Source organism: Columba livia, chromosome 2 (assembly GCF_036013475.1).
Source record: "Columba livia isolate bColLiv1 breed racing homer chromosome 2, bColLiv1.pat.W.v2, whole genome shotgun sequence".
Lineage (NCBI taxonomy): Eukaryota > Metazoa > Chordata > Aves > Columbiformes > Columbidae > Columba > Columba livia.
Window position 1 is genome coordinate 53,073,183 of NC_088603.1, and position 25,231 is coordinate 53,098,413.

General features: G+C 44.3%; 1 protein-coding gene and 2 long non-coding RNA genes across 5 annotated transcripts; 1 reads left to right on the forward strand and 2 right to left on the reverse strand.

Moving 5' to 3' along the window:
* Positions 1–2,523: 2,523 nt before the first annotated feature.
* On the reverse strand, positions 2,524–8,602 carry LOC110359121 (uncharacterized). 2 transcript variants are annotated; one of them, XR_010470193.1, is made up of 3 exons: positions 8,469–8,602; positions 4,705–4,853; positions 2,524–4,503 (listed from the first exon to the last, which is right to left on the reverse strand). It is a non-coding gene; the product is annotated as an uncharacterized LOC110359121 (long non-coding RNA). The 2 variants fall into 2 exon arrangements; XR_010470192.1 differs by lacking the exon at positions 8,469–8,602 and having other exon boundaries at positions 4,705–5,188.
* LSM5 (LSM5 homolog, U6 small nuclear RNA and mRNA degradation associated) lies at positions 8,483–12,217 on the forward strand. Of its 2 annotated transcripts, none has more exons than XM_005502869.3 (5): positions 8,483–8,622; positions 9,042–9,137; positions 9,372–9,399; positions 10,053–10,125; positions 11,930–12,217. In XM_005502869.3, exons 1-5 carry the CDS (start codon positions 8,577–8,579, stop codon positions 11,960–11,962), a joined length of 276 nt encoding a protein of 91 aa, XP_005502926.2. In that variant the 5' UTR covers positions 8,483–8,576; the 3' UTR covers positions 11,963–12,217. The 2 variants fall into 2 exon arrangements, with proteins under 2 accessions (XP_005502926.2, XP_064908051.1); XM_065051979.1 differs by having other exon boundaries at positions 8,536–8,680.
* LOC135578493 (uncharacterized) lies at positions 11,990–24,162 on the reverse strand. Its single transcript, XR_010470191.1, has 2 exons — positions 17,759–24,162; positions 11,990–15,125 (listed from the first exon to the last, which is right to left on the reverse strand). It is a non-coding gene; the product is annotated as an uncharacterized LOC135578493 (long non-coding RNA).
* Positions 24,163–25,231: the final 1,069 nt, after the last annotated feature.

Here is a 25,231-nt window from a genome sequence, read left to right on the forward strand (position 1 = left end):
TTGAGACTCATGTAGCTAAATGTGTAAAGTGATATCTCGAGTCTAAGAGCTACAACATAGACAGTTCACTTCATTAGCAAAGATTTCTTATTCAACCTATGCCACTGTGTTCTTAGGGATTACAAGTCTCTGATCTCGTTAGTATAATATGCATCTAGATAATAGCTCACAGCTACTTGTGTTAGAGGAAATGGCAGTTCATTCTTAACATTTGAGATCACCATTGCTTCTAAAATAAATACAACTCTGTAAAATACAGTAATAGCGCACATATGGATGAGATGTTGCCGGAAAACAAGTAAGCAGAATATATAAATCATAGTTTACAACATCCTGTTTTAGAATCTAGGAGTCAGACTGAAGTATCAGAAGATGCCTTTTGAAAAATCCTGTTAGTTATCTTATCCTGTTTGTTTGCAAAAGTGGTTAAAGATTTTGATTTTTTTAAACAGCCTAGAACTGCCTCAGATTATTTTACATGTTTAAAAGTTACTTCTGCTGAGAAAGTAATAAGTGAGTCCTGCTGCCTTCTCATGCCATCACAGTGAAGGTGTCTGGGCATGAGGGAAGTGAGAAATGGTTGTCTAGAGAGGGGAAGAGATCTTGGAGTGTGCCCTGCATGCTCCTGGAAAAGGACTCCTTAAACTCCCCAGATTTAAAAAAATACTGAGTTAAACTGGTTTTACCATTTTGTTGTGGTTTAACCCGAGCTAGCAATACAACCACGACAGCTGTTCACACGCCCCCCGTCCCCCCCGCCTTCCCTTTCCCAATAGGGGAGAGAATCAAAAGGGAAGGGAGAAACTTGGATTGAGATAAACTCAGTGTAATAAAATAACAAAATACTAATATACTACTAGTAAATATATATATAAATAGAAATAAAAGGTACTCAAGTCAATTCTCACATATTCTGTCCACTATGCTAGCTGTGCTAGCTATGAAAAAGAAAGGTTTCTAACTCCATGAAGAAAATCAATTCACTTTCAGTCAAACCAGCATAATTTCAGGTATGGAGCCCTCAGGGCTCTGTCAGGGCTTCTCTTCTCTTCTCTTCTCTTCTCTTCTCTTCTCTTCTCTTCTCTTCTCTTCTCTTCTCTTCTCTTCTCTTCTCTTCTCTTCTCTTCTCTTCTCTTCTCTTCTCTTCTCTTCTCTTCCCTTCTCCCTTCCCTTCTCCCTTCCCTTCTCCCTTCCCTTCTCCCTTCCCTTCTCCCTTCCCTTCTCCCTTCCCTTCTCCCTTCCCTTCTCCCTTCCCTTCCCTTCCCTTCCCTTCCCTTCCCTTCCCTTCCCTTCCCTTCCCTTCCCTTCTCTCTTCCCTAAAAACCGCTTTCAAGGACACAAAAAACAACGGATACAAGTATTTCTATTTTATTTATTTCATATTATTTTATTTTACTTGTTTTGTTTTATTTGTATTATATTATAGTATAGTATAGTATAATATTTTATATTATATTATAATATATTTTTATATTTTATATTTTATATTTTATTTTGTTTTTAATTTATTAATTTACTTTATTTTCTGTTATTTCATGTCACGTTATTTCTATTTCTGATTCTGTTTCAGAGCCAATGTTCACAATCATTAACACAAGCCCACATGTAGCCAGGAGCAGGCTGATGCATTCTTCAGTTCAGCTTGAACAAACATCCCTTGCGGGCTGGCAAAGGCAAGTCCCAGAGCTGCAGAGAGCAGCAGCAGGAATAGAGGCCAAGCTTTCCCTGGTTCCTGAAGGAGAACCTTGAGAATGAGATGCAGGACTGACCATGCACAAAAGAAGAAGAAGGTTATTTGATGTGAGTAGGCTGTTTGAGGTTGTTGAGGTGTTTTCTGGTGGTTTAGGTTGAATAGGTGGTTTAGTTTGGGTTTTTGGTAGGTTTGGTTTTGGTTGTTTGGTGGTTGAGGTTTTTTTGGTCATTTGGCTTAGCTTGGTTGAGATTATTTGGGTTGTTTGGGGTTTGTTGTTTTCAGTTGTTTTGTGCTGTCTGAGGCTGGTTGTGTGTTTATAGGTTGTCTGTTTCTCAGAGGCTTCATGTTGCTGAAGAAGGGTGGTGTGGTACTATGAGATGTTTTCCAGAGCTACATGACACGTAGCAATGACAAGCAGACTTCTTGCCTTTCACACCTTGTTTGGCTGCTGTGCTTCTTGGGCAGGGATGCACGAGAAGTGCTCTGGTCCCTGCCAGGCGCTTGTGTTGCCCACAGGGAGAGGTGCCAAGTGGCAGCTGCGGATGGTGCAGCCAGGCTGGAGCCCTTCCAAGCAGGGGTTGTTTTGGTGGAGGGAGGTTGTTGGTTTTGGTAGCTTGGTTGAGGTTGTTGAGGTGGTTTGAGGTGGTTTATTTGAGGCAGGTTCTTCTTTGAGGGTGGTTGTGAGAGGCTGGTTGTTGAAGGCTGGTGGATTTAGGTAGCTTGATGTAGGTGATTTTTGGCTGAAGTTGTTTTCCATTGGTTGTTTTAGGTGGGGTATGTGAAGTTTTAGGTGGGGTATGTGAAGTTGTTTTCATCGAGGTTGTTTTCAGTATTTTGTTTGAGGTTGGTGTAGGTGGTTTGGTTGGGGCTGTTTAGATAATTTGAGGATGGGTGGCTTCGGTTGGTTCTTTGAGGTTGGTTTGATTTGTTTCTGTTTTTTTCAGAAGGCAGTTCAGGTAGGTTGGTGGATGTTTGTGCTTTTAGGTAGGTTGGTCTAGGGAGGTTTGGTTTCCATCGTTGAGGTCGCTTGAAGGGTTTGTGTTGAGGTTGGTTCGGGTTGTTTGGTTGAGGTTGATTTAGGTTTTTTTAGGTAGTTTGGGTTAGGTGACTTGATTTGGGTAGGCTGTTTGAGGCTGTTGAGGTGTTTTCTGGTGGTTTAGGTTGAATAGGTCGTTTAGATTGTGTTTTTTGGTAGGTTTGGTTTTGGTTGTTTGGTGGTTGAGGGTTTTTTGGTCATTTGGCTTAGCTTGGTTGAGGTTGTTTGGGGTTTGTTGTTTTGTGCTGTCTGAGGCTGGTTGTGTGTTTGTAGGTTGTCTGTTTCTCAGACGCTTCAAGTTGTTGAAGCTGGGTTCTTGGAGGTCATTGAAGGTTGTTTGTTTGGCTTTGGTTTCGGTTGGTTGCTTGAGGTTGATTTAGGTTGGTTCAGGTGGTATGTTGTAGATTGTTGAAAGTTCTTTTTCCATTGTTCAGAGTTGGTTGTTTTAAGATTTTGAAGCTAGATTGGTTTAGGTTCTTTAACGTTGGTTATTTCAAGTTGTTTAAGGTTGGTTTAGGTTAGTTGTTCTATGCTGGTTTAGGTAGGCTGTTCTAGCTAAGTTTAGGGCCACCTCGTGGAGCAGCAGGCACCCAGCCCAAATGGCCCAAAGAAGCCGTGGCAAGGGGCCGTGCTCAATGCTGCAGAGGAAGGCAAAAAACCCCCAGAGACACTTGGTGTCCCACATGGGGGAAAAAAAAGCCTTCCTCCCCCCAGCTGCAGGGCACGAGAGGCCATCTTCCTGGTGCTTGAGCAGCAGGTAGGAACCGAGCCAAAAGGGCCCAGAGGAGCTCTGCAAAGTGGTCATGCTCAATGCTGCAGAGGAAGGCAAAAAACCCCCGGGGACCAGGGCCAATCTGCCCCGGGGGAAAAAATTCCTTCCTGACCCCAGTGCTGGCGATCGGCTGTTCCCTGAGCATGTGAGCCAGACCTGGCTCCTTGTCCCACAGGCTGCTCATGCCTCCCAGGACCTGCCCAAGCCTTATCCTATCCTATCCTATCCTATCCTATCCTATCCTATCCTATCCTATCCTATCCTCCCTTGAGCTGGAGCCATCTCCCGGACTTCCGAGAGTGCCCAAATGCCTCTGACCTGATGGACCTTGGGGGCAAGAATCGTTTCTGTGCCTGGTGGGACACCAGTGGGTGTTCCAAAGCACTGCAACCCCTGGCAACCCCTCTACCTCCTATTTCTTACGGCTCCTGAGCCTGACTCCGCAGGGGATGAGGATGGTGAGCTCTGCTGTGCTCCTCCAGAAGAAATTCCCTTGCTCTCTCCACTGCCATCCAGCTGAAAAGGATTTCCATCCTTGAGCTGAGCTTGGAAGGTGGCCCTGCCAGCAGATCACCTTGAAGTGGAGAACCTTCTGCAGCCTCATGCAAAGTCTTCCTCCCTCAGCCCCTGCCCTGTGATTCCAGCAGCTCCTCAAGTGCTTCCTGTGGGATGTGTTGGGGCTGCCCCCGGGCCAGCTCTGGCAGTGGACACGAGACCCGGCTGCTCCTTTTGATCCTGCCCGGAGCATTGTGACCTCAGCATTGCTGGGTGGTGGCATTGTGACACGGGGGTGCAGCCCTGCCCACCCCCGCTCCGCTCAGCACCCTTGGGAGGAAGACTTTGGGGTGCTGATCCCAAATCAGTCATTGTAATCTACAAGACAGGGGAGTAATCAACCTAACTGTGTCCCTTTTTTGCCAAAATACAGTGTGGATTTGTTGCCAGTCCAGCCTCACTTCCAGTACTTCTTCCAACAGCCCTGTTACGAATTTCTGACCAAACCTGGGAAGAAAAAACAAAATGCCAGAGATGAGAATTACTGAATGCAACAAGAAGACACAACAGAGATGGTGGAGGAAAACAGCAAGAGGGGAAGGAGAGGAGGAGTAGAGAACATGTAAGCAGACGAGACCCTTGAATCTCACCCAGTCAGAGGAGTAATAGAAGGGTTCCAAAAGGCCAGGTTCTGAATAAAAAGCATACCTCGTAAGGTTTTGTCTGCAATCTCTAATTTGCTCCTCAGCATCAGGTCTGCTCTGACAGTAGGCCACGTTTCTTTGCATCATTTGAGCATCTGGATCCTTCAGAAGAAATGTGTGGTCTGCTGCAGTAGCTTTTGGAAGATTATGAGCCTAAACAGGAATGGGAAGAAAAGGAAAGGGGAAAAAAAAAGGTAACTGGGGGAAAAAAAATCAAAGTTTCCCAATTTCTGTCAACAAACTTTCCTTCAGCCTATATATTCCCCAGCTGACATCTACCGAAACCACAGTATCAGCAGGTACAATGTTACACTAGAACCGATACAAATCTTTTGTGTTTTATTACTAGCTGTATCACTAGGAGCAGGTTTCTTTTAATGTTGCAGATAGCATTTACATGATTTTAAGTTAAAAAGACTTTTTTTTCCCTGCCTCCTGTACTACATTTCTAGGTTTTGTAGAGGGAGTGAGAAAGAAAACGTCCGAAGTATTTGTGAAATGTTAAGAAACTTTTCCTTCTTTTCAGGCAAGGTGCAGATCCCACAGTGTCCTTTGGTCTCCAACGTTCTCCAGTGGTGTCCTGTGGTTTCCAGTGGTGTCCTTTGGTCCCCGACAGTCTCTGGTGGTCTCCAGTGGGCTTCTGTGCACACGCATATATAGTTTTTATTTTCTGTATCTCCATATTTCTATTAACTCTATAGTCTGTATACACATCTACAGGGAGAAGGAGAGAGAAAGAAAAAGTCTGAAGTATTTGTGCAATGTGAAAACCTTTTCCTTGATGGCAAGCTCCAGCTCCAGCGGTGTCCTCGGGTGTCCTGGGGTCTGTGGCGCTGTCCCCCAGTGTGTGGTGGCTCCTAAGGACTCCTCCCGGTGCTCTGGGGCTGCCGACCAGAAGATGGCAGCGACTCTCCTCGCCTCTTCCCCAGGCCGCAGGGCAGAGGAGACGCCCCGGCATGAGGCAAGAGCCCAGAGGGGCAGAGGGGAGGAGAGGGCCTGGCGTCCTCGGGCTGCTGCGCAGGGGCCACGGGGTGTACCATCCCCATAAATTAGAGGGGAAACAAGCGGCTGAGACTTGGAAACTTAGTTCAGGTGAAACCACACATGGTACAAGTTACAAGTTGGCAATTTATTGAATACATAGCCCTTCAACAAGTTGCAGCCGCTTTGAATAAAACCTTGCATCAATCGTTACAAAAGCTTAATGTACTTACAATGGTAAAACAAAAAATCTGTTGAGCCTCTAAGAATTATATCTAGAACCCAAATGATGCAGTTATCTCAATAAGCTACACAGATTCATGCAAACACCAACTTTACAGTGGGGTAAGCCTTACACTGCCTAACAACTTGAAGAGAAAGGAGGAAGACACCATCAGTCCTGAGAGAAAGAGACAGAGTAACCCTCTCCTCATGAACTTGCCCCTGTTTATGGGTCCCACGTTCTTTTATCAATGACATATCTAAAGCCAATAGATTTTACAAAGTCATCTTTCACACCTGTTGATTTCTTCAAAGACATATCTTGTCCAACTGCTCAAAACATGTACCTGCCTCATTCTCCAAAATCTATTCTTGTTTTCAGTAGTTACAGTGTGCACAAAATTTGCCTCCATGTTTAACGCAAACGTTTGTCCAGAGGTGTAATAACCATGTATTTGAATTCCCACAACTCCTTCCAACAGATGTTTTAGTCACTTCAAAAGAACCACCTTCAGAATGGGAATCCCACCACGGTACTATGGTGCGAGGAACAGGAACAGAGGTGACATAGGACCCATCTCAAGTTTCTTTCCACAACTCTCCCCAAGTACAGGATGTTTCTAAAAGATGGACCCAATTGGAAATCACTCTGTGCTTGAAATTGGGACCATCTTTTTGAAACACCCTGTAGTGTTGCTTGAGACTTCATACACAGTGTTTGAGATTTCAGTCCATGTCCTGTTATTTTTCCACAGCTGTTCCTCTTTCTGTTTGCATGGGGATATAGCGGAAGATTCGGCGAGGAGGTTAGTTAAATGTGAATACCCTCAAGTGACTTGCATCTGTCTGTAGAAAAAGCACATACATCACACTAAATGTTTTCCTGACCTTGTGTGCTGGATGAGTAGAACCTCTGTGTTAGATAACATAGGCCTGTGAGAAACTCTAGGCACCTTATCACTATGTCTGAGATTCCTGCTTTGTTGTGACAAAGAGCAGGAGGCTGCGCCGGCCTGAAGCCTTGAAATACAGGTGAGCTCAGCAGGCCCAGGGATCTTCCAGCAGGGCTGAACTGACCAGCCCCTGCGTCCCCGCTGGTGTCACCTGTGCCTGGGAGCTCAGGTGCGACTTCAGAGATCCCCCAGTGGAGAGGTAACTAAAATAAAACTTGCTCTTTGCAATGCATTTGTGGCTTCTGGTTCTTCTTGTGATGTGCCTGCGTATTTGTGCGCACTGTTCAAGAAAAGTGGATTTGGTTATTCTTCATGTGGTGTTTCCCCTGGTGTGATTAAGGCTTTTTAAACTAATTTTCCAATATTTTTGTATGATTCCAACAAACCATTGTAAATTTAAATCCTTCTGCCACAGAACTGGGGAGGGCAAAACACAGCCCTGGTCCCTGTGGTTCTAAATATGCACAAACCCTTGTAACAAGTCTCAAGCTACATTCCATGGAGTCTGTTTTGGCACTGGCAAAAACAGTGTTAGTCCTATACCATGTATGAATAAAAATTTGTCCCACACCATTTCCCCTTGTAAAATAAAGGAAACTAATAACCAGAAAATCCAAAAACAGATTAAAAAAAACCCAACCATACATCAATCAATCAATCAATCAATCAATAAATATAACACGGATAGTCAACAGAAAACGAAGGGTCAATCCACCGGGTGCTGATCCAGTGCTCTTTCCCATGATGTACTCTTTGCATTTCACTTGTGGCTTTGTGGTTGTTCCTGCGATCTGCCTGCGCTGACTGTCACAGTCCCTGTCACTGCCCCAGCTGGCACTTCATCCCCCCCTGCTGCCGGATGGCACAGCAGCCCTGCAGCTCCGCAGCGAGTCAAGCCCAGCGTTGCATCTCCCTGCCCTGGTCACGGCGAAGGGCTCCTGTGCCCAGCCCGGCAGGGCAGCGGCATCAGGTGGTTGCAAAGGTTGCATTTCGCTCCAGGAGCCGAAAGCCGAGTTGTTGGGAGTGACCTGGGAACTCGGCTCGTTTGAGAGCCCAGCCTGCAGCCCCGGGACAGCAGCAGCTGTCTGTCCCTCCTCTGAGAGGCGGGGGCGTTTCTGGAGGGAGCGTCGCCCTCCGAGGCAGAGGACAGAGCTTATGAAGGCTCGGTGCTTCTGGACTCTGACCCGCCACAGGATGTGCAATGGCCGTGGAAGTGGAAATTCCAAGAATGCAAAACGTGTTTGAAGAGACAGTGCTTTTTTGGCTCCAAGCCAATTCTATGGATGTTCAAGCGTTTTTCAAAAAGCCTTCTTGCAACAAGCCGCTTGTGAATTAATGAGAAAATAGGGTGTAAAGAAAATCAGCACATAAAACAGCTGTGACACACAGCACGGAAAAGTCTCCACCGGACACTCCACACACAAGAAAAAGCCCCATGTAAGGGCGGGGTGGCACATGGGGGCCACCGGGCTGTCGGCAGCGGCTGTAGCGGCGGCAGCTCCAGGAGGCTGCCCGGCTGGAGAAGAAGGGACAGGGGGCGGGAAGAGTTTCTTCTCCAACTCTCTCTCGGGAGCAGCCAAAGCGCGCGACTCCCGCTCCTTCCCGCCTTTACCGGAACACGGGGCGGGGCTGAGGAGCGACTGCTCTGCCATCCGCTCGTCGCGGCTGCTGGGTCGGTCTCTGCGGGAGGCGGTAGCGATTAGTCGGGTCTGTGTCCAACATGGCGGCCACTGCGACCACCAACCCCTCTCAGCTGCTGCCGCTCGGTAACCGGCGCCGCGACGCTTCCGCGCTCTCCCGGTGCCCGGGCGGGGCTGCGCTGGGGTCCGTCTGGTGCCCGGCGGGCGGGCGGGCGGGGAGGGCGAGGCCGCTCGTGGGCACCTGTGGGCACGCGTGGGTGGCGCGGCCGGCGCCGCCGCTTGGCGGGCAGCTGGAGCGGGGGCAGCGGGTGTGCCCGCCGGGTCCGGCGGTGTCGGCCGGTGCGGGAAAGTCTCCACCGGGCCGAGGCGGGGGGGCCGGCGGTGCGGGCGGGTCTTCCCGGTGTCTCTCGTGTCTTTGTTTTTTTTAAAGTCATTGTTTGTGGCAATTACTTCTTTTGCCATCACAATGTCACGGGTTTTTCGTCCAAAGAAATGTATGTTCTACAAAATAATGTCTTGTGCCTTTCGTTTTATTCTATTTACAGAGCTTGTGGACAAATGCATAGGTTCACGCATCCATATTGTGATGAAGAGCGATAAAGAAATCGTTGGGACACTTCTAGGGTTTGATGACTTTGTCAGTATCCTTGGATGGAAATGTTCAAGGCCGTGCACTTTATGCTTTGGCTCCGTTCATTTATCGCTTTTGAGAGCTTTGAATTCGCTGGGTGGAACCCTTTTGTATGGATCGAGTGCATTATTCTGATACTTTTATTTTACACATAAATTCACAGTTTGGTATAAAATGAAAATACCGTCAGATGCTTTGATTTTTAAAATGCCAGGCCTTATTTTCCTTGAAAGTGCATTTTCAGATATGGTACTAGAAGATGTTACAGAATTGTAAGTATTATTTCTGCTTGTTGTTACTGTTTAATTTTTTGTTTCCTGAGGGAAATCTTTCTGCAAGATCTGTAAGCAAAATGTTTTTATGTTTTTGGAATATTTGCCAGCTGAGTAGTTTCTCCCTTGGGCTTCATCTCTAGGGGTGATCGGCTCGGGGCAGCCGTGCCACAGAGTAGCAGTTGTATGATTTATACTTGTCATCGGGTTCCTAATTGGTAGCCTTTATATAGCGTTTATATTGGGTTGTGTGTTGAACTGCTCAGTAGTTAGTTTGGTTTTACATTTCCTTAAGGTCTAGGCAAAGATTAAAAAAATTAGTGGACTTAAGGATAAGGATTTATAACTTTGTCACACCATGTTGCTATTTGAAACCTCTTTTGATTAATGGTGGTATTCAAGAAATTGCTAAGATTTAGAGGGCAAATCTTTATGTGCTGAGCAGAAAAGTGCATTGGATCTTTTTAGCTGCCAGGTAGCTTTCTTGACCCATGTGGCCAATTTATCAAGATTACACTGCACCATGGCTAATGTATTTGTTAGTTCCAGCAAATAGAATCTTAATACAGAGATTTATGTCAGTTCTGTAATCAAGACTGCAGTCATTGTCCCTGGTTATTTGTTCTTACTTCCTTTTTCTAATGCTACTTCAGTGAGATTACACCTGAGGGCAGAAGAATCACAAAGCTAGACCAGATTTTGCTCAATGGAAATAACATAACAATGGTAAGTCATCATTGTTCAAATGCTGCATGCGTTTATTTTCTCTGCCTGTAAACCAATCAGTAATTTAGGTCAACTACTTCAAGCTGAGCTTTCCAGACAGGTCTGTTCCATAAGCTACTTTCAGGTAGCTTCTGGGGCATATCGATGTGTGAGTGGTGCCAGAAAAGTGATCTTATTGCCTTACTTGGTACATGTTACAGTTAAAAAAACAAACCAACCAAACAAAACCCAACAACAACAAAACAAACAAACAAACAACCCCAAACCATGAAGAGAGTGTAGCCCTAACTTTATTTTGGTGGATGCTTTTCTGGTCTTCAGGTGTGCAAGGGAACCACTGGCTTTGTTGCCCAGTCTGTAGGCCGGTTCCTACAGTTCATGAGTCTTTGCCTACATAACGGTGTAGTATGGGATACATCTGCATTTCATCTGTTATTGTATGTATAGTTGTATTTGCAGCAGTTTGGATGTTTATGAGCTCATCAAGTCATTTGGCAATTATGGCAGCAAGTGATGCCCAGAGAGTTGTACCTTGACGTACTCTGAAAATAAAATCTGGACGTCTGTTGGATTATACTGATTCGGAAGCGTTCCAATATCTAGTTTATCATGTGCTGATGTATGTAGATCTGTTCTGAACCAGTAGTTAAATCTTATGGTTATCCATCCCTAAGCTGAATTCTGCAACTTCCTAAGTACCAGAAAAACAGACCCACAGTAGTTTTTTGCTTGTCTGCATAGATGGCTGCATGAGGGCATCCCTAATTTTGTGGGACGAGTAAGACTGACTTGAGTCTAAGGCAGCTGTTTGCGAATGAGGAAGGGATAATCTCCATTTTGCTGTCTTGTCCACCTTGCACCTCCCCACTGTGTGTCTGAGCAAGTGCCATCTTGACTTAATGTTGAAGCCTCTTTCTGCTCTGCTTGTTGTTCTTCGTCCTTAAGGGATGGTGCATGTTGTGGCTTCTTGTATGGGGAAAAGTTATTCCCATCCATTGTGCTGTCCTTGAAGCAGAAGCTGGTGATTCATAAGAGTGCAAATTCTCTGCAAGACATCAACATGTTTCTGTATTAGATCTTGTGTCTTCTGAGGACACGTTTTCCCACATGGGAACCTGTGCTTTAGTCTTTTTCTTAGGTCAGTCCCAAGGGCAGCTCAGCTCTTGTCTCTAGAAGTGTTCAGCTATTTATTGAGAAGATGTCAGTGGAAGGAGTGGCTCTTCTTTTTGTCCCTTATCTGTGTTTTTCCTTTTGTATTTCTTTTCCTGTTGGTCCGTTCTTTACTCTCTTCACAGGAAAGTGCAATGCTGCCTGGCTCCCTGCTGCCTGTAGAAGGGTTCAGGCTCTATTACTTGTTGGACTGTGCATAGCACTAGAAGTTGACAAGAGGAAACCACCTTCCCAGTCTAGCGCCAGTCTGGGGAAGAATGAGTGACTGGAGAAATGCTTCATGAAAGGAAGCATGTTCTTTGTCCTCCTAGAAATCAACTGCAGCATTTCTAGACAGAATTGTTTCCTTAAATTGAATAACAAAGACAAAAGCCAAAATGTTTGTTCTCTAGGAACCGATTTCTGTTTTGTTAAACATTCTTTGTGTTTTGGAGATTCTTTTTAGTATGTGCTTGTCTGGCAGTAACTGACTTCATCTGTTGGGAAAGAAAGATAATATAGCATATAAAAACACTTTTGTGGTCAACCCTGAAGTCTCCATCTGCTAAAATGTTGTAAAACAAGAACTGTCGCATATGGATTTGTAGAACTCAAATGTGTGGCACTAACAGAATGTTGTGTTTATCTTTTATAGCTGGTTCCTGGAGGAGAAGGACCTGAAGTATGAATTCAACAGTTATCATCTATGAAGACATGTTATATAGATGTATAATCTAAACAGGGCTTTTGGGATGTGGGTGGATTTTGGTGTGGATTGTTTTGTTTTGTTTACACACTCTTGCAGTTGACATTTGATAAAAGATGAGGAGTTCCTCTTCAGAGAAGGTGCGTTGCTAATGATAACGCTGACTTGTGTGTTTAACTCATGACTTTTTGTAAAGGCGCACTGATCTATTCTGAATAAAAGCCTTTCTTTTTGTTAGTTATCGTGTTCTGTTCTGTAAGTGCACAGGCCATAGGTAGTTTCATAACTGGTTGATGGAATGGAAAAATAATATTTCAGCTGCTCTAAGTCTTTAGTTTTTCTGTGTCTGGCACGTTTGTTTATGGCCCAGGTCTGTAGAAAACACCAGTTGTGAGCTGATGTTGCTCTTCTTTGGGGTACAGGCAGATACTAAGCTGGATCATGTGTTTAAACAGATCTTCAGGCTGTGTCACCAGAAAGCATGTGATAAAATGCTGTAGAATTCTGGAAGCTCCTCCAAGTGGCTGCATCTGTGTGGTGCTCAGCAGCCTTTGGTTCTCCTGGCTTTGAGGTTCAGCTCTCTTGGACTTCTTTTGCTCGGTAGCTCCACTTTCTTATAGTGAAGGCACCGGCATGGTGTTTGGCAAGTGAGGACAGACAGACCAGACCCAGTTCATGTTCAAGGGGTTATAAAACAAAACTAATGTCAGTGGTGATTCTGCTTTCACCACCAAGTGGTCCTGTGTGTATTTAATGGCACTGGGAGCTGCCTGTGCCTGCCTGTGTAGTTCAGAGCAGTCATTAGAGGAAATGTTCTTCTGGCTGCGTCTGTTCGCCTGTGATATTGAAGACTTGACAGATATTGGGAGCAGCTACTACTTTAGGAGAATTTCTATGAAGTAAGGAATTGCTGGTTTTATTTTGTCAGCAAGGACAAGAAAAGAACTGATTCTAAATCATGTCCGCTGCAGCTTATGCTTCCATGATCCAGTGCTCCACTCATCTCTGTGCATAAATGTCTTTGGAGACAAATGGCAGGTTCTGTCTCTTGCCATGGACAAGCAGGGTACAGTGTGGGCTTCCAGGGACAGGACACGCTTTGTCTTCACGTCTCCAGAAGAAAGAAGAGTTGAAGAAGGGGGCTTAGGAGCAAGAGACTGCAAAGACGTTGCTGCACTAGATCCTTTTGTCTTGCTTTATCTGTCAGAAAACCTGCATTCTGCTCACTGTGTCTTAGCTCAAAATACAGTGAGAGCTTCTTGCCTGAGCCTGTTGAAGGAGAAAGACCCTTCCCTATCCCAGGGAGTGTGCGACTTTTGACTCGCTTGTTCTGAATATATGAGCTGCAGTTACCATGTTCAGATTGTGTGGTGACAATCTATACCACTGACTCCCTGAATGGGTTTTCATTTCTGTCCCGATTTCCTTCTCCAGCATTTTTCAATATATAAAGAAAAAAATATTTTTAGAAAAAAAAATAGATTGGATTGGAACATCATGTTGATTTTGGCCCCAAAGACTTTATTTCCTAGAAATAAGCTGAGTCTTCATCAGAACACTTCAGAGATTTCTAGCCAGTGTAGAATTATTGCATTGCGTTGTTTTTAACACAATTCTATGCATGTTCCAGTGTGTGCATTTAATTTCTACTTCACTCAGTATTTTGAAAACAGTCTTAAACTGAAGAGAGCTTTCAAGCTTGGGAGAGAAAAAGAGCAGATCTTGACTCCAAAGTCTGCGGACATCACTCTAAAGACAATTTCTGTGCATCCAAATGCTGTTAATCCTTGATAATATGATGATGGTTGATGTGTGATGGCCACGGAAACATGCAGGGGGGCATCAATGAGGAAAGAAGAACCTTGAAAGATAGTCTAGTGTTGCTCGCATCCCAAAGGAGGATGATCAATTTTCCGTATAATTCCTTACAAATGCTTGCCTAATTTATTCTTTAAAAATCCCATTAATATTACTGCTGTTGCAAAGGTTGCTGCATACCCTACGTTTTTCAGGTTTTTAACTTAAGCCTCATTATTCTGTGTCCTGTGTGCAATGGATGTACACAAAAGTTTTTCTTCATAGCTACCTTTTAGATGTTTAAACACAGTTGTTTCTCTTCACTATTGCCCTGTTGACTTCCTGTAGAATCCCAGCAGTTGTACTACACCCTTCTCGAAAGGCAAGACATCATCTGGAGGGTTCAACAGCTAATCTGTGCAAATACAATGCTGCTGAAATAATGCGTGGATGTACCTACTGAAGTGTCATGTGTGATGAGGAATCACTGGGTGTTGTAATTGGTGAGAAATGGTACATAAAAACTAGGTGACAGAAGCAGGACATGAGGCTGGCATACTGTTCTTCAAGCTTGTGGTGCAGCTCTGTGGGCTTTGGATGACTAAAGGAAAGCAGGAGGCACAGGAGAGAGCTGCTGCTGGATCTTAATGAAAGATGGCAAATGATTTGGAGAGAGGTTTTCAAAGTTAGAAATGCAAGTCAAGAGCCCAGTTCCAAATTGCCTGTGAAATCACTGTGTACTTCCCTCACTTGTGTAACTTTGTGTATTGTCCAGAAGTTTTCATTTCAAAGTGAAGAAAGTTACACTTGTCTGATAGGTGATGTCATGATCTCATAATAACAGGTATAATAAAAGCAGTGCAAAATGTCAGTATTCAAAACAGAGCCATGACAAATTATTAATGAACTTCTACAACTGTTGCTTACTGTGCCTTCCACGTTACAGCTGTCATTAGTCATTGATGCTGTTTCCTCAGACTTTGAGCTGTAGTATCTGATTTTTGTTTGAGGGTGTGCTCTGAAGTTGCTGATGGCACTGCCTTAGTCCTTTGGCTAAAAAAGTGTAGCAAATATTTTGTGGATTATCAGTATGAGCAGCAGTCAAACAGCATTCTTTTCAAATCAGTAGGGAAGAAAGGTGCACCAGTTCATCTCAGTTCCCTAATACCAAAGGTCTTTTTCACATGTATTGATCCTTTTGTATTTTGCTCCTTCTTTAAGGTCAGTTGATGTCTGGAGGGAACTGTCACATCTTTGAAAACTCCTTGTAGCTATGGAAAAGAGATTTGTTGACTTCCTTGGGTGATAAGTAGACACTGAAGAAATTATATGCTGCTCATCTCTAAGTCTGAAATAGGAATTAGGAAGGAATGTGTTACTGGAAAATAAAGTAGAACTGGGCCCCTTGAGATGGAAGTATGTTGATGAAATCCTGTGGTATTATTAACCAAGACATAGTGGCTCTTTGGCCAGGAAACAAACAGCTCCTATGCTAAAATAGTGTTTGTTCCAGGTAATTGTCGTCAGTCTCTCCAAGCAATGGATCTACTTTGCAAATGAGAAAATGTGGACCTAAATATTGAAACAATAAGGGCTGTTTTCCTTCCCCCGGATCAAAACTGACACAGCAGAGCCCGTATAGTTTTCAAATCAGTAGCAGCTCCTTCACCTACTTGCTATCACACAGAGCAGAATCTGTACTTTCTCCTTCTGTATGGCTCTTGAAAGAAACTTGGTTGCATTTGTTCACTTGTTGGAAAGAATGGGATGTTGATCAAGTGCAACTGTAGCAAATACTTTATTTGCTTAAACAATTTAGAATTTTCCTGTGTTGATTCTCATCAGAAAAAATCAAAACTTGAAAAAAACCCACAAACTTTAAGGATTAAGCTATAAAACTGTTTAAAAAAAAAAAAAGAACATAGTTTTAAAGAAAGTAATTTTCAATTTTCATAGCACTTTGAAGTGAGGTAAAATAGCTGTCTGTAAGCACAATTTTCAAGCAAAAGATATGTCATCTCTGTTATTCTTTTTGTGGCCTTCTAAATGAAAAGTCTGTGGGAGCTCTTGTTATCTGTGTTCTAGAAAACTGATCTGCTTTGCAAGCTGAGATGATTCTGAGACAGAACAAAGCGTGAGAGACGTGGTCTTCTCATTATTGTCTAATTTAAGCATACTACGTAACAGCCAAATCTTTTTGTGATTTAAAAACTTAATTTAACTGCATAAAGGATGAATGTGCTGCATGAATAGTTTCTTGTGTTTGGGCATATTGCCAGTGTTTTACTACTGAGAGAAATCCTAGCGATTGCAAACAACTAGATAATTCATCAGAAGCCAAACATATATGTATCTCAAATAATTTTTGTATCACAGTTTTAGTCCACTGCATTAACTTTTTATGTTGGGAGATTTTCCATAAAAATCTATTTCTCATTTTATGGGATAGACAATGACCGAGTTCCTTGAAATATCTAAAATGAAATGTTGGATGGGAATAGAGCAGAGACAGAACGCGTTTTTAAGTGCCTATGCGATATTATAGATTGTCTTCAAGTTCGCAGAGAAAAGAATACTTTGGTTATGATACCAAAACGTTTCTCTTCCACATCTGTAAGCTATACTAATAATTTCACACTTAGAAGCTTAAAAGATCCTGAGAAGTTTATTTCAACCTCTTAAGAAAGGCTTCTTGGCTAACATGGTATTTTTCCATTTGTGTGGTCTAGATTAACTCGTGTCATTCTCAATGACATCTGTCGAGCTGAACGTTTTATTTTCACGTATCCTGGGTATCAGAAATGATAGGCATAAGTAAATTGTCAGAGGTTTGAATTTACAAGTGTACTGAAGCTTTTAAGTGCCTGATTCAGGTTGAAGAGCAGAAGAAACCCTACTGAACTCAAGTGGGACCATGTTTTTGTGAAGCAGCAAATCTGGTTTCGGTACACTCAACACTCATTTAGAAATGCTGTAACTACATGGTGCAAAGCAGGGAAATCTTGTGAAGCTGCTCTTCTAACATTTTTTGTGAATAAATTTCAAGTGAGCAATTTCTCCTGGCAAACTCTCTGATGGATCATGTACTGTTTCCTCCCCCACAAAGCATAAGAACTGTCATAAATATCAGACTGTAAATTCTGGCTCAATCAAAAGAAATTTGCTTAAACCTCATCAACAGGAAACTTCAACTTTTAGGTGATCCGAGTAGTGCACAGACCTGATAATAATAAAAATTGAACTACAGTTTCCACACTCCATTGGAGTGAAGCCAGAATGTACAGTACTTGCACATCCAGCTTAGCTGTAACCAACAGGCTTTGCCATCTTGTAAGTAATTCTTTTTATCTTATGTTGAGTTTTGAAGTTGTTGTGAATAGTAAGCTGTGTGTATACCGTAATGCAGCGTGTTTAGTAAGTTGAAATGAATGTTTCCTAGCAGCACAACAAGAAAATGACATCTAGCATAACATAATAATTAACCCCAAAATCATGACATGAGAATTTTGCTAGGGAGTATTTGTAACAGAAATCCACGATACTGCCAAATCACCTGTTTTTCATCACAAGTGTAGATGCCAATTTTCAGTAAGATGTGGCTAAATGACACACGTAGGCAAGAAAGCATCTGTTATTGAACACAGAGGAATTAACATTAAACTGAAGTCAAGTTTTCACATAAAAATTCACTGTGCTTGTTCTGAAAGTTTCGGATTACATCAAAAGGAAAGGCATGTGTCACATTAAGTCAACAGGCTTTTTCTAAGGTGTGTACTGAAAGAGCATGTATTTCTCGCTCCAAGGTTAAATTAGCATCTCATGCAAACAACAGGGGCAGCTTTAAAAGTGAAATCCTTCAGTTTCATGCTCCAAGTCAGCAATGCTGTTAAGCCTTCTAAATAGTTGAAATTTAAACCAAATTTAAATCTAATAGTTTCCTCTTGCAAAGGTTTAACTGTACCTTGGGGAAAAGTTGCTTACCTTTGAGAGTAAAAGGGAATTATTTCTATGGACAACAGCTGCATATAATGTAAAGTTCTCGGCCATGTATGCTAGCTGCAGGACCCATGCTAATCTACAGAAAAGCAAACAAATTCAGTGAGTTTTCTCTACAGACCAAAATTATGTGAAAGACTAATTTTACAAGAATGACATTTCTCAGCTACCCGTAACAATGTACTCCATGTTCCTCCTTAACAAATGAGAGACGGCACTTCACTTGCAACTTATTTTTGTGATGTTTCATTTCCCCATCTTTCTCTTTACTTTTCTGACATGCTGGAGTCTCCCAGAGGATGGGATGGTGTGATGAGTGCCCAGGCAGAGCATTTCCACTTCAGTTCAAATAACTGGCATGTGTTTCTTAGGCTGCTGCCTATAAAAAGCACTTAACTATGGCATTAGTCCCAAGTGACAATGGATGGGTTTGTTGGTTTAATTAAACCTCTCTTGCACTGCTGATTTCCCCACCCTATCCCCTATCAGAAGAGAGCTACCATATTGAAAAATTTCTTCAAACAGAAGACATCCACTAATACTACAACAGTCGTCTAATCAGAATGTTACGTTGTGGCACTTTCTTTTGATATCATAGTGTAAGATTAGGATGGTGTTTCATTTTTTCACAGATATTTCACAGCTCACAAAGAATGGAAAGCTCAGGAAGACAAAAGTGCAAAAGCTTTATTTTGTAATATGAACATCTATAAGAAAGCATTGGGAAAACATCCAGTGGCGAACATCTCTATGCAATATATCTTGACTCCTCTTTGGTTATTTATCTCCCTTCTGCTAGTTCTGCAAAACCTTCCAAGCATTTTACTTGTCTACTCTGTGTGCGTTGATTTGTGCATTCATAGTCTAAAATTACATGTGCATAAAACAGAGTTGTTTTGTGTTATTTGAGGCTCATGTACCTTAATGTATGAAGTAATATCTCGGGTCTAAGAGCTGCAACATAGACAGTTCACTTCATTAGCAAAGATTTCTTATTCAACCTGTGCCTCTGTGTTCGTAGGGATTATGAGTCTCTGATCTCATTAGTATAATATGCATCTAGATAATAGCTCACAGCTACTTGTGTTAGAGGAAATGGCAGTTCATTCTTAACATTTGAGATCACCATTGCTTCTAAAATAAATACAACTCTGTAAAATACAGTAATAGCACACATATGGATGAGATGTTGCCGGAAAACAAGTAAGCAGAATATATAAATCATAGTTTGCAAGGTCCTGTTTTAGAATCTAGGGGTCAGACTGAAGTATCAGAAGATGTCTTTTGAAAAATCCTGTTAGTTATCTTATCCTGTTTGTTTGCAAAAGTGGTTAAAGACTTTTATTTTTTTAAACAGCCCAGAGCCGCCTCAGGTTATTTTACATGTTTAAAAGTTACTTCTGCTGAGAAAGTAATAAGTGAGTCCTGCTGCCTTCTCATGCCATCACAGTGAAGGTGTCTGGGCATGAGGGAAGTGAGAAATGGTTGTCTAGAGAGGGGAAGAGAGTCTTGAAGTGTGCCCTGCATGCTCCTGGAAAAGGACTATTTATTAGTTTATATTATTAGGGCTGCACCCCCGTGTCACAATGCCAGCACCCGGCAACGCTGAGGTCACAATGCTCCGGGCAGGATCAAAAGGAGCAGCCGGGTCCCGTGTCCACTGCCAGAGCTGGCCCGGGGGCAGCCCCAACACATCCCACAGGAAGCACTTGAGGAGCTGCTGGAATCACAGGGCAGGGGCTGAGGGAGGAAGACTTTGCATGAGGCTGCGGAAGGTTCTCCACTTCAAGGTGATCTGCTGGCAGGGCCACCTTCCAAGCTCAGCTCAAGGATGGAAATCCTTTTCAGCTGGATGGCAGTGGAGAAAGCAAGGGAATTTCTTCTGGAGGAGCACAGCAGAGCTCACCATCCTCATCCCCTGCGGAGCCAGGCTCAGGAGCCGTAAGAAATAGGAGGTAGAGGGGTTGCCAGGGGTTGCAGTGCTTTGGAACACCCACTGGTGTCCCACCAGGCACAGAAACGATTCTTGCCCCCAAGGTCCATCAGGTCAGAGCCATTTGGGCACTCTCGGAAGTCCGGGAGATGGCTCCAGCTCAAGGGAGGATAGGATAGGATAGGATAGGATAGGATAGGATAGGATAGGATAGGATAGGATAGGATAGGATAGGATAGGCGAGGGCTTGAGCAGGTCCTGGGAGGGCGTGAGCAGCCTGTGGGACAAGGAGCGAGGTCTGGCTCACATGCTCAGGGAACAGCCGATCGCCAGCACTGGGGTCAGGAAGGAATTTTTTCCCCCGGGGCAGATTGGCCCTGGTGCCCGGGGGTTTTTTGCCTTCCTCTGCAGCATTGAGCGTGACCACTTTGCAGAGCTCCTCTGGGCCCTTTTGGCTCAGATCCTGCCTGCTGCTCAAGCACCAGGAACATGGCCTCTCGTGCCCTGCAGCTGGGGGGAGGAAGGCTTTTTTTTCCCCCAGGTGGGACACCAAGCGTCTCTGGGGGATTTTGCCTTCCTCTGCAGCGCTGAGCACGGCCCCTGCCACGGCTTCTTTGGGCCATTTGGGCTGGGTGCCTGCTGCTCCACGAGTTGGCCCTAAACTTAGTTAGAACAGTCTGCCTAAACCAGGATAGAACAACTCACCTAAACCAACCTTAAAGAACCTAAACCAGTCTGCCTTAAAATACTTCAATCAGCCACCAACAACCTAAACAGAACCTTAAACAATCGACAACAAATTACCTAAACCAACCTAAACCAAACAAAATAAACCAACCTAAACACCCTAAAACAAACCTACCCAAACCAAATGGTCTAAAAAATCCTACCTAAAACTACATAAACCGGCATTTCTCAGCCAACCTTAAGCAACCTATAGCCAAACAAGCTAAACAAACCGAAAACAACCAATCTTAACCTAAAACAACCATTAAACAATCTCAAACAACTTAAAAACAATCTAATAAAGGATAAAACTACCTAAAACAACCGATCTAAACCAACCTAAAAAATATGAAACCAAATGACATAACCTGACCAAAACGACCTAAAGCAAACAACCCAAAGCTAAATAGAACCACTGAAACCAGCCTACAATGACCAAGCTAAAAAACAATCTAAATCAACTCAACTTCATCAACGAAGCTAAAACACCCTAAAAAAACTCAACAACAAAAATCCAACCAACAGCCACCCTACCCCATGCAGTGTCTCACTTGGATGTGTCTGCAGTCTTGGAAGCTTGACTACCCCAGGTTCTCCTACTAATGGACCCTGAGCTTGTTTGGAGGTTCTCAAGCACAGCGCAGCTACCGTATACCCTTGATCTAGCAACAGTTCGCCTCTAGCGGGGAAGGTTGTCCTCTCTGAGCAAGGCAGGGAAACACATGGAGCAGGGAAGGAGGAAGGGGACATCTGCTGAGACAGCAGAAACAGCCCAATCAAGCCTGGTGATTAGTAGGGGGACACATGTCCCAGCGAGATTACAGTCACATCCAAATCATCCAGACACAACCTAAAACCAACAAAACACAATGTAAATCTAACCAAACCACCTAAAGCATCCTCAACAACCAATCTAAACCACCCCAGCCTGAAGGAACCCATCTTCAAAACACACAACGTAAATAACACTGCCTAAAACAACCTACCAAAAAATAACTAAACCAACCTAAACCAAACAACCTGAACCAACCTTAGCAGAAACCCTTCGAGCAACCCAAACAATGTAAACCAAACCTGCCTAAACCAACCTACCTAAAAACACAGACACCCACCAACCCACCTAAACTGCTTACTGAAAAGAAACAACCTGAAATAACCAACCAGCCAAGCCCCAACTTAAAATCATCTAAACAAACCTCAACCAAACTACTGAAAACGGCCTCAACGAAAACAACTTCAGATACGCCACCTAAAACCACCAACAGAAGACAACTTCAACCAAAAATCACCTATATCAAGCAACCTAAACCCACCAGCCTTCAGCAACCACCCTCAAACAACCTGCCTCAAACCAACCTCAAACGACCGCAACAAAATGAACCAAGCTACTAAAACCAGAAACCTAAACCAAACTAACACAACCAGTGCTAAAGAATCGTCAGAAAACAGCACCAACCAAAGAACCCAGCAAAACCAAGAAAAATAAACCTCCTAAGCTAAACAACATAGATCAGTGGTAAGAAAATAACATCAACCAACCTAAACCAAGCCACCTAAACTAAACAACCAAAACCAAGCTAAACCATCAAACCTGAAACAAGCAATCTAAGACCGCCAACCTAAACCAAACTTAACAAACCTTAACCTAAAACAACCAGCCTTCAGTGACCTACCAACACACAACCTACCAACAACGTCATACGGTGTCAAACAAGCAACTTGGAACAACCAGTCTCAAAAAGCCTACCAAAAGCAACTAATATAAACTAACCTAAACCACCTAAATGAAACAAACTTAAAAAACCCAACAAATCCAAAACAACAACAACAGAAACAACATCAACAACAAAAACAAAAAACTAAACAAGGTAGAAAGAAACAGGCAAAACCCAAACAAGTTACAAAGAAGGCAGATGTAGGAAACAGGATGCAAAGATGTTGCATGGGGACCCAGTGCTTTGGAGCAGCCACTGGTGTCCTGTCAGGAACAGGAAGGATTCGCGGCTGCCACTCGGCACCTCTCCCTGCGGGCAACACCAGCGCCTGGCAGGGCCCACAGCGCTTCTCGTGCACCCTGCCCAAGAAGCACAGCAGCCAAACAAGGTGTGCAAGGCAAAACATCTGCTTGTCATCGCTACATGTGATGCTTTGGAAAAGATCCCACAGTACCACATACCTCTTCTTTTGTGCGTGGTCACTCCCGCGCCTCATTCTCAAGGTTCGCCCTCTTGAGGAACCAGGGAAAGCTTGGTCTCTATTCCTGCTGCTGCTCTCTGCAGCTCTGGGACTTGCCTTTGCCAGCCCGCAAGGGCTGTTTTTTCAAGCTAAACTGAAGAATGCATCAGCCTGCTCCTGGCTACATGTGGGCTTGTGTGAAGGATTGTGAGCATTGGCTCTGAAAAAGACTGAGAAATGCAAATGACATGAAATAACAGAACATGAAAAAACATAAAATGAAGTAAATTAAAAAAATAAAAAAATAATTAAAAAAAAACAGAAACACTTGTATCCATTGCATTTTGTGTCCTGGAAAGTTGTTTTTAGGGAAGAGTGAGGGAAGAGTGAAGGAAGGGAGAGGGAAGGGGGAAGGGCAGGGGGGAAGGGAAGAGAAAAGAAGGCAGAAGAGAAAAGAAAGCCCTGACAGAGCCCTGAGGGCTCCATACCTGAAATTGTGCTGTTTTGACTGAAAGTGAACTGATTTTCTTCATGCAGTTAGAAACCTTTCTTTTTCACAGCTCACACAGTCATTATTTGGACTTAGTTTGAGAACACGAGATAACACCCCAGCACAGAGCTAATGTTTTTCATTGCTCTGGTCTGAGAGCCAAGGACATTCTGACTGCTCTGCCCACAGGTGTGACGTATCGGGGGAGGGGGGCAGAGATGGGACAGAGCTGGACTGACATCCAGGCTGATCAATACAAGAATTTCATCCCATTAGCATCATGCTAATTATTTAAGGAGGGAGGGGATCTCTCTCACTCTCTCAGGCGTGCAGTGTAATCTTGATAAACTGGCCACACGGGTCAAGAAAGCCACCTGGCAACCAAACAGACCCATTGCACTCTTCCGCTCAGCACATCAAGATTTGCCCTCTAAGTCTCGGCAATTTCTTGAACATCAACAATAATCAAAACAGGTTTCAAATAGACACATCCCATGACAAAATAATAAATACTTCTCTTTAAGTCCACTCATTTCTTTAATCTTTGCCTACACCTTCAGGAAATGTAAAACCAAACTAACTACTGAGCAATTCAACAGACAACCCACACAAAATAAAGGCTACCAACTAGGAATCTGATTACAAGTATCAGTCGTGCAACTGCTACTCTGTGGCACGGCTGCCCCGAGCCGATCACCCCTAGAGATGAAGCCCAAGGGAGAAACTACTCAGCTGGCAAATATTCCAAAAACACAAACACGTTTTGCTCACAGATCTTACGGCAAGTTTTCCCTCAGGAAACAAAATATTAAACAGCAACAACAAGCAGAAATAATACAAGTCTGAACCATCTTCTACGGGATTTTCCCGTACCGGCCGACACCGCCGGACCCGGCGGGCACACCCGCTGCCCCCGCTCCAGCTGCCCGCCAAGCGGCGGCGCCGGCCGCGCCACCCACGCGTGCCCACAGGTGCCCACGAGCGGCCTCGCCCTCCCCGCCCGCCCGCCCGCCGGGCACCAGACGGACCCCAGCGCAGCCCCGCCCGGGCACCGGGAGAGCGCGGAAGCGTCGCGGCGCCGGTTACCGAGCGGCAGCAGCTGAGAGGGGTTGGTGGTCGCAGTGGCCGCCATGTTGGACACAGACCCGACCAATCGCTACCGCCTCCCGCAGAGATCGACCCAGCAGCCGCGACGAGCGGATGGCAGAGCCGTCGTTCCTCAGCCCCGCCCCGTGTTCTGGTAAAGGCGGGAAGGAGCGGGAGTCGCGCGCTTTGGCTGCTCCCGAGAGAGAGTTGGAGAAGAAACTCTTCCCGCCCCCTGTCCCTTCCTCTCCAGCCGGGCAGCCTCCTGGAGCTGCCGCCGCTACAGCCGCTGCCGACAGCCCGGTGGCCCCCATGTGCCACCCCGCCCTTACATGGGGCTTTTCTTGTGTGTGGAGTGTCCGGTGGAGACTTTTCAGTGCTGTGTGTCACAGCTGTTTTATGTGCTGATTTTCTTTACACCCTATTTTCTCATTAATTCACAAGAGGGTTGATGCATGAAGGCTGTTTGGAAACGCTTGAACATCCATAGAATTGGCTTGGAGCCAAAAAAGCACTGTCTCTTCAAACACGTTTTGCATTCTGAACACTACAGCACTGAAGAAAGATCAGGATCCCTTAGCATAGTTTAATTCTGCAACACAGCTACCAGGTTTGTCGTGCTGGTAATACATATTGTCCAAAGATCTGCAGCTGTTGCTCTTCCTTAAGACAAAAGACAAATGAGTTATTTCCATCAGGGGCAAACCAAATCTAAGCACTGAGAGGACTGCAGAGCAAAATGTCCCCGCAATGGGGCCTCGTGGCCCTGTGGGCCGCCATGCCGGCCACCACAGCGTCTGTTGGGGACGCCACTGTTAGCAAACGAGACACATAACCACGGCTGTAGTTATATGCGGTGCTTTTATTTCAGCGCTGGGAAACCAGGGGTTCGCACCCAAAGCTGGCTTCGACCACTGATTCGAACGCCACTACATTTATACAATTTGGTTACATACATGTTCATTAGGGTTACAACGTATGTGTTGCATATTCATCAGATTACACAATTATTTCACAATATCAGTTGCAACACCTTGGAACTACTCTACGC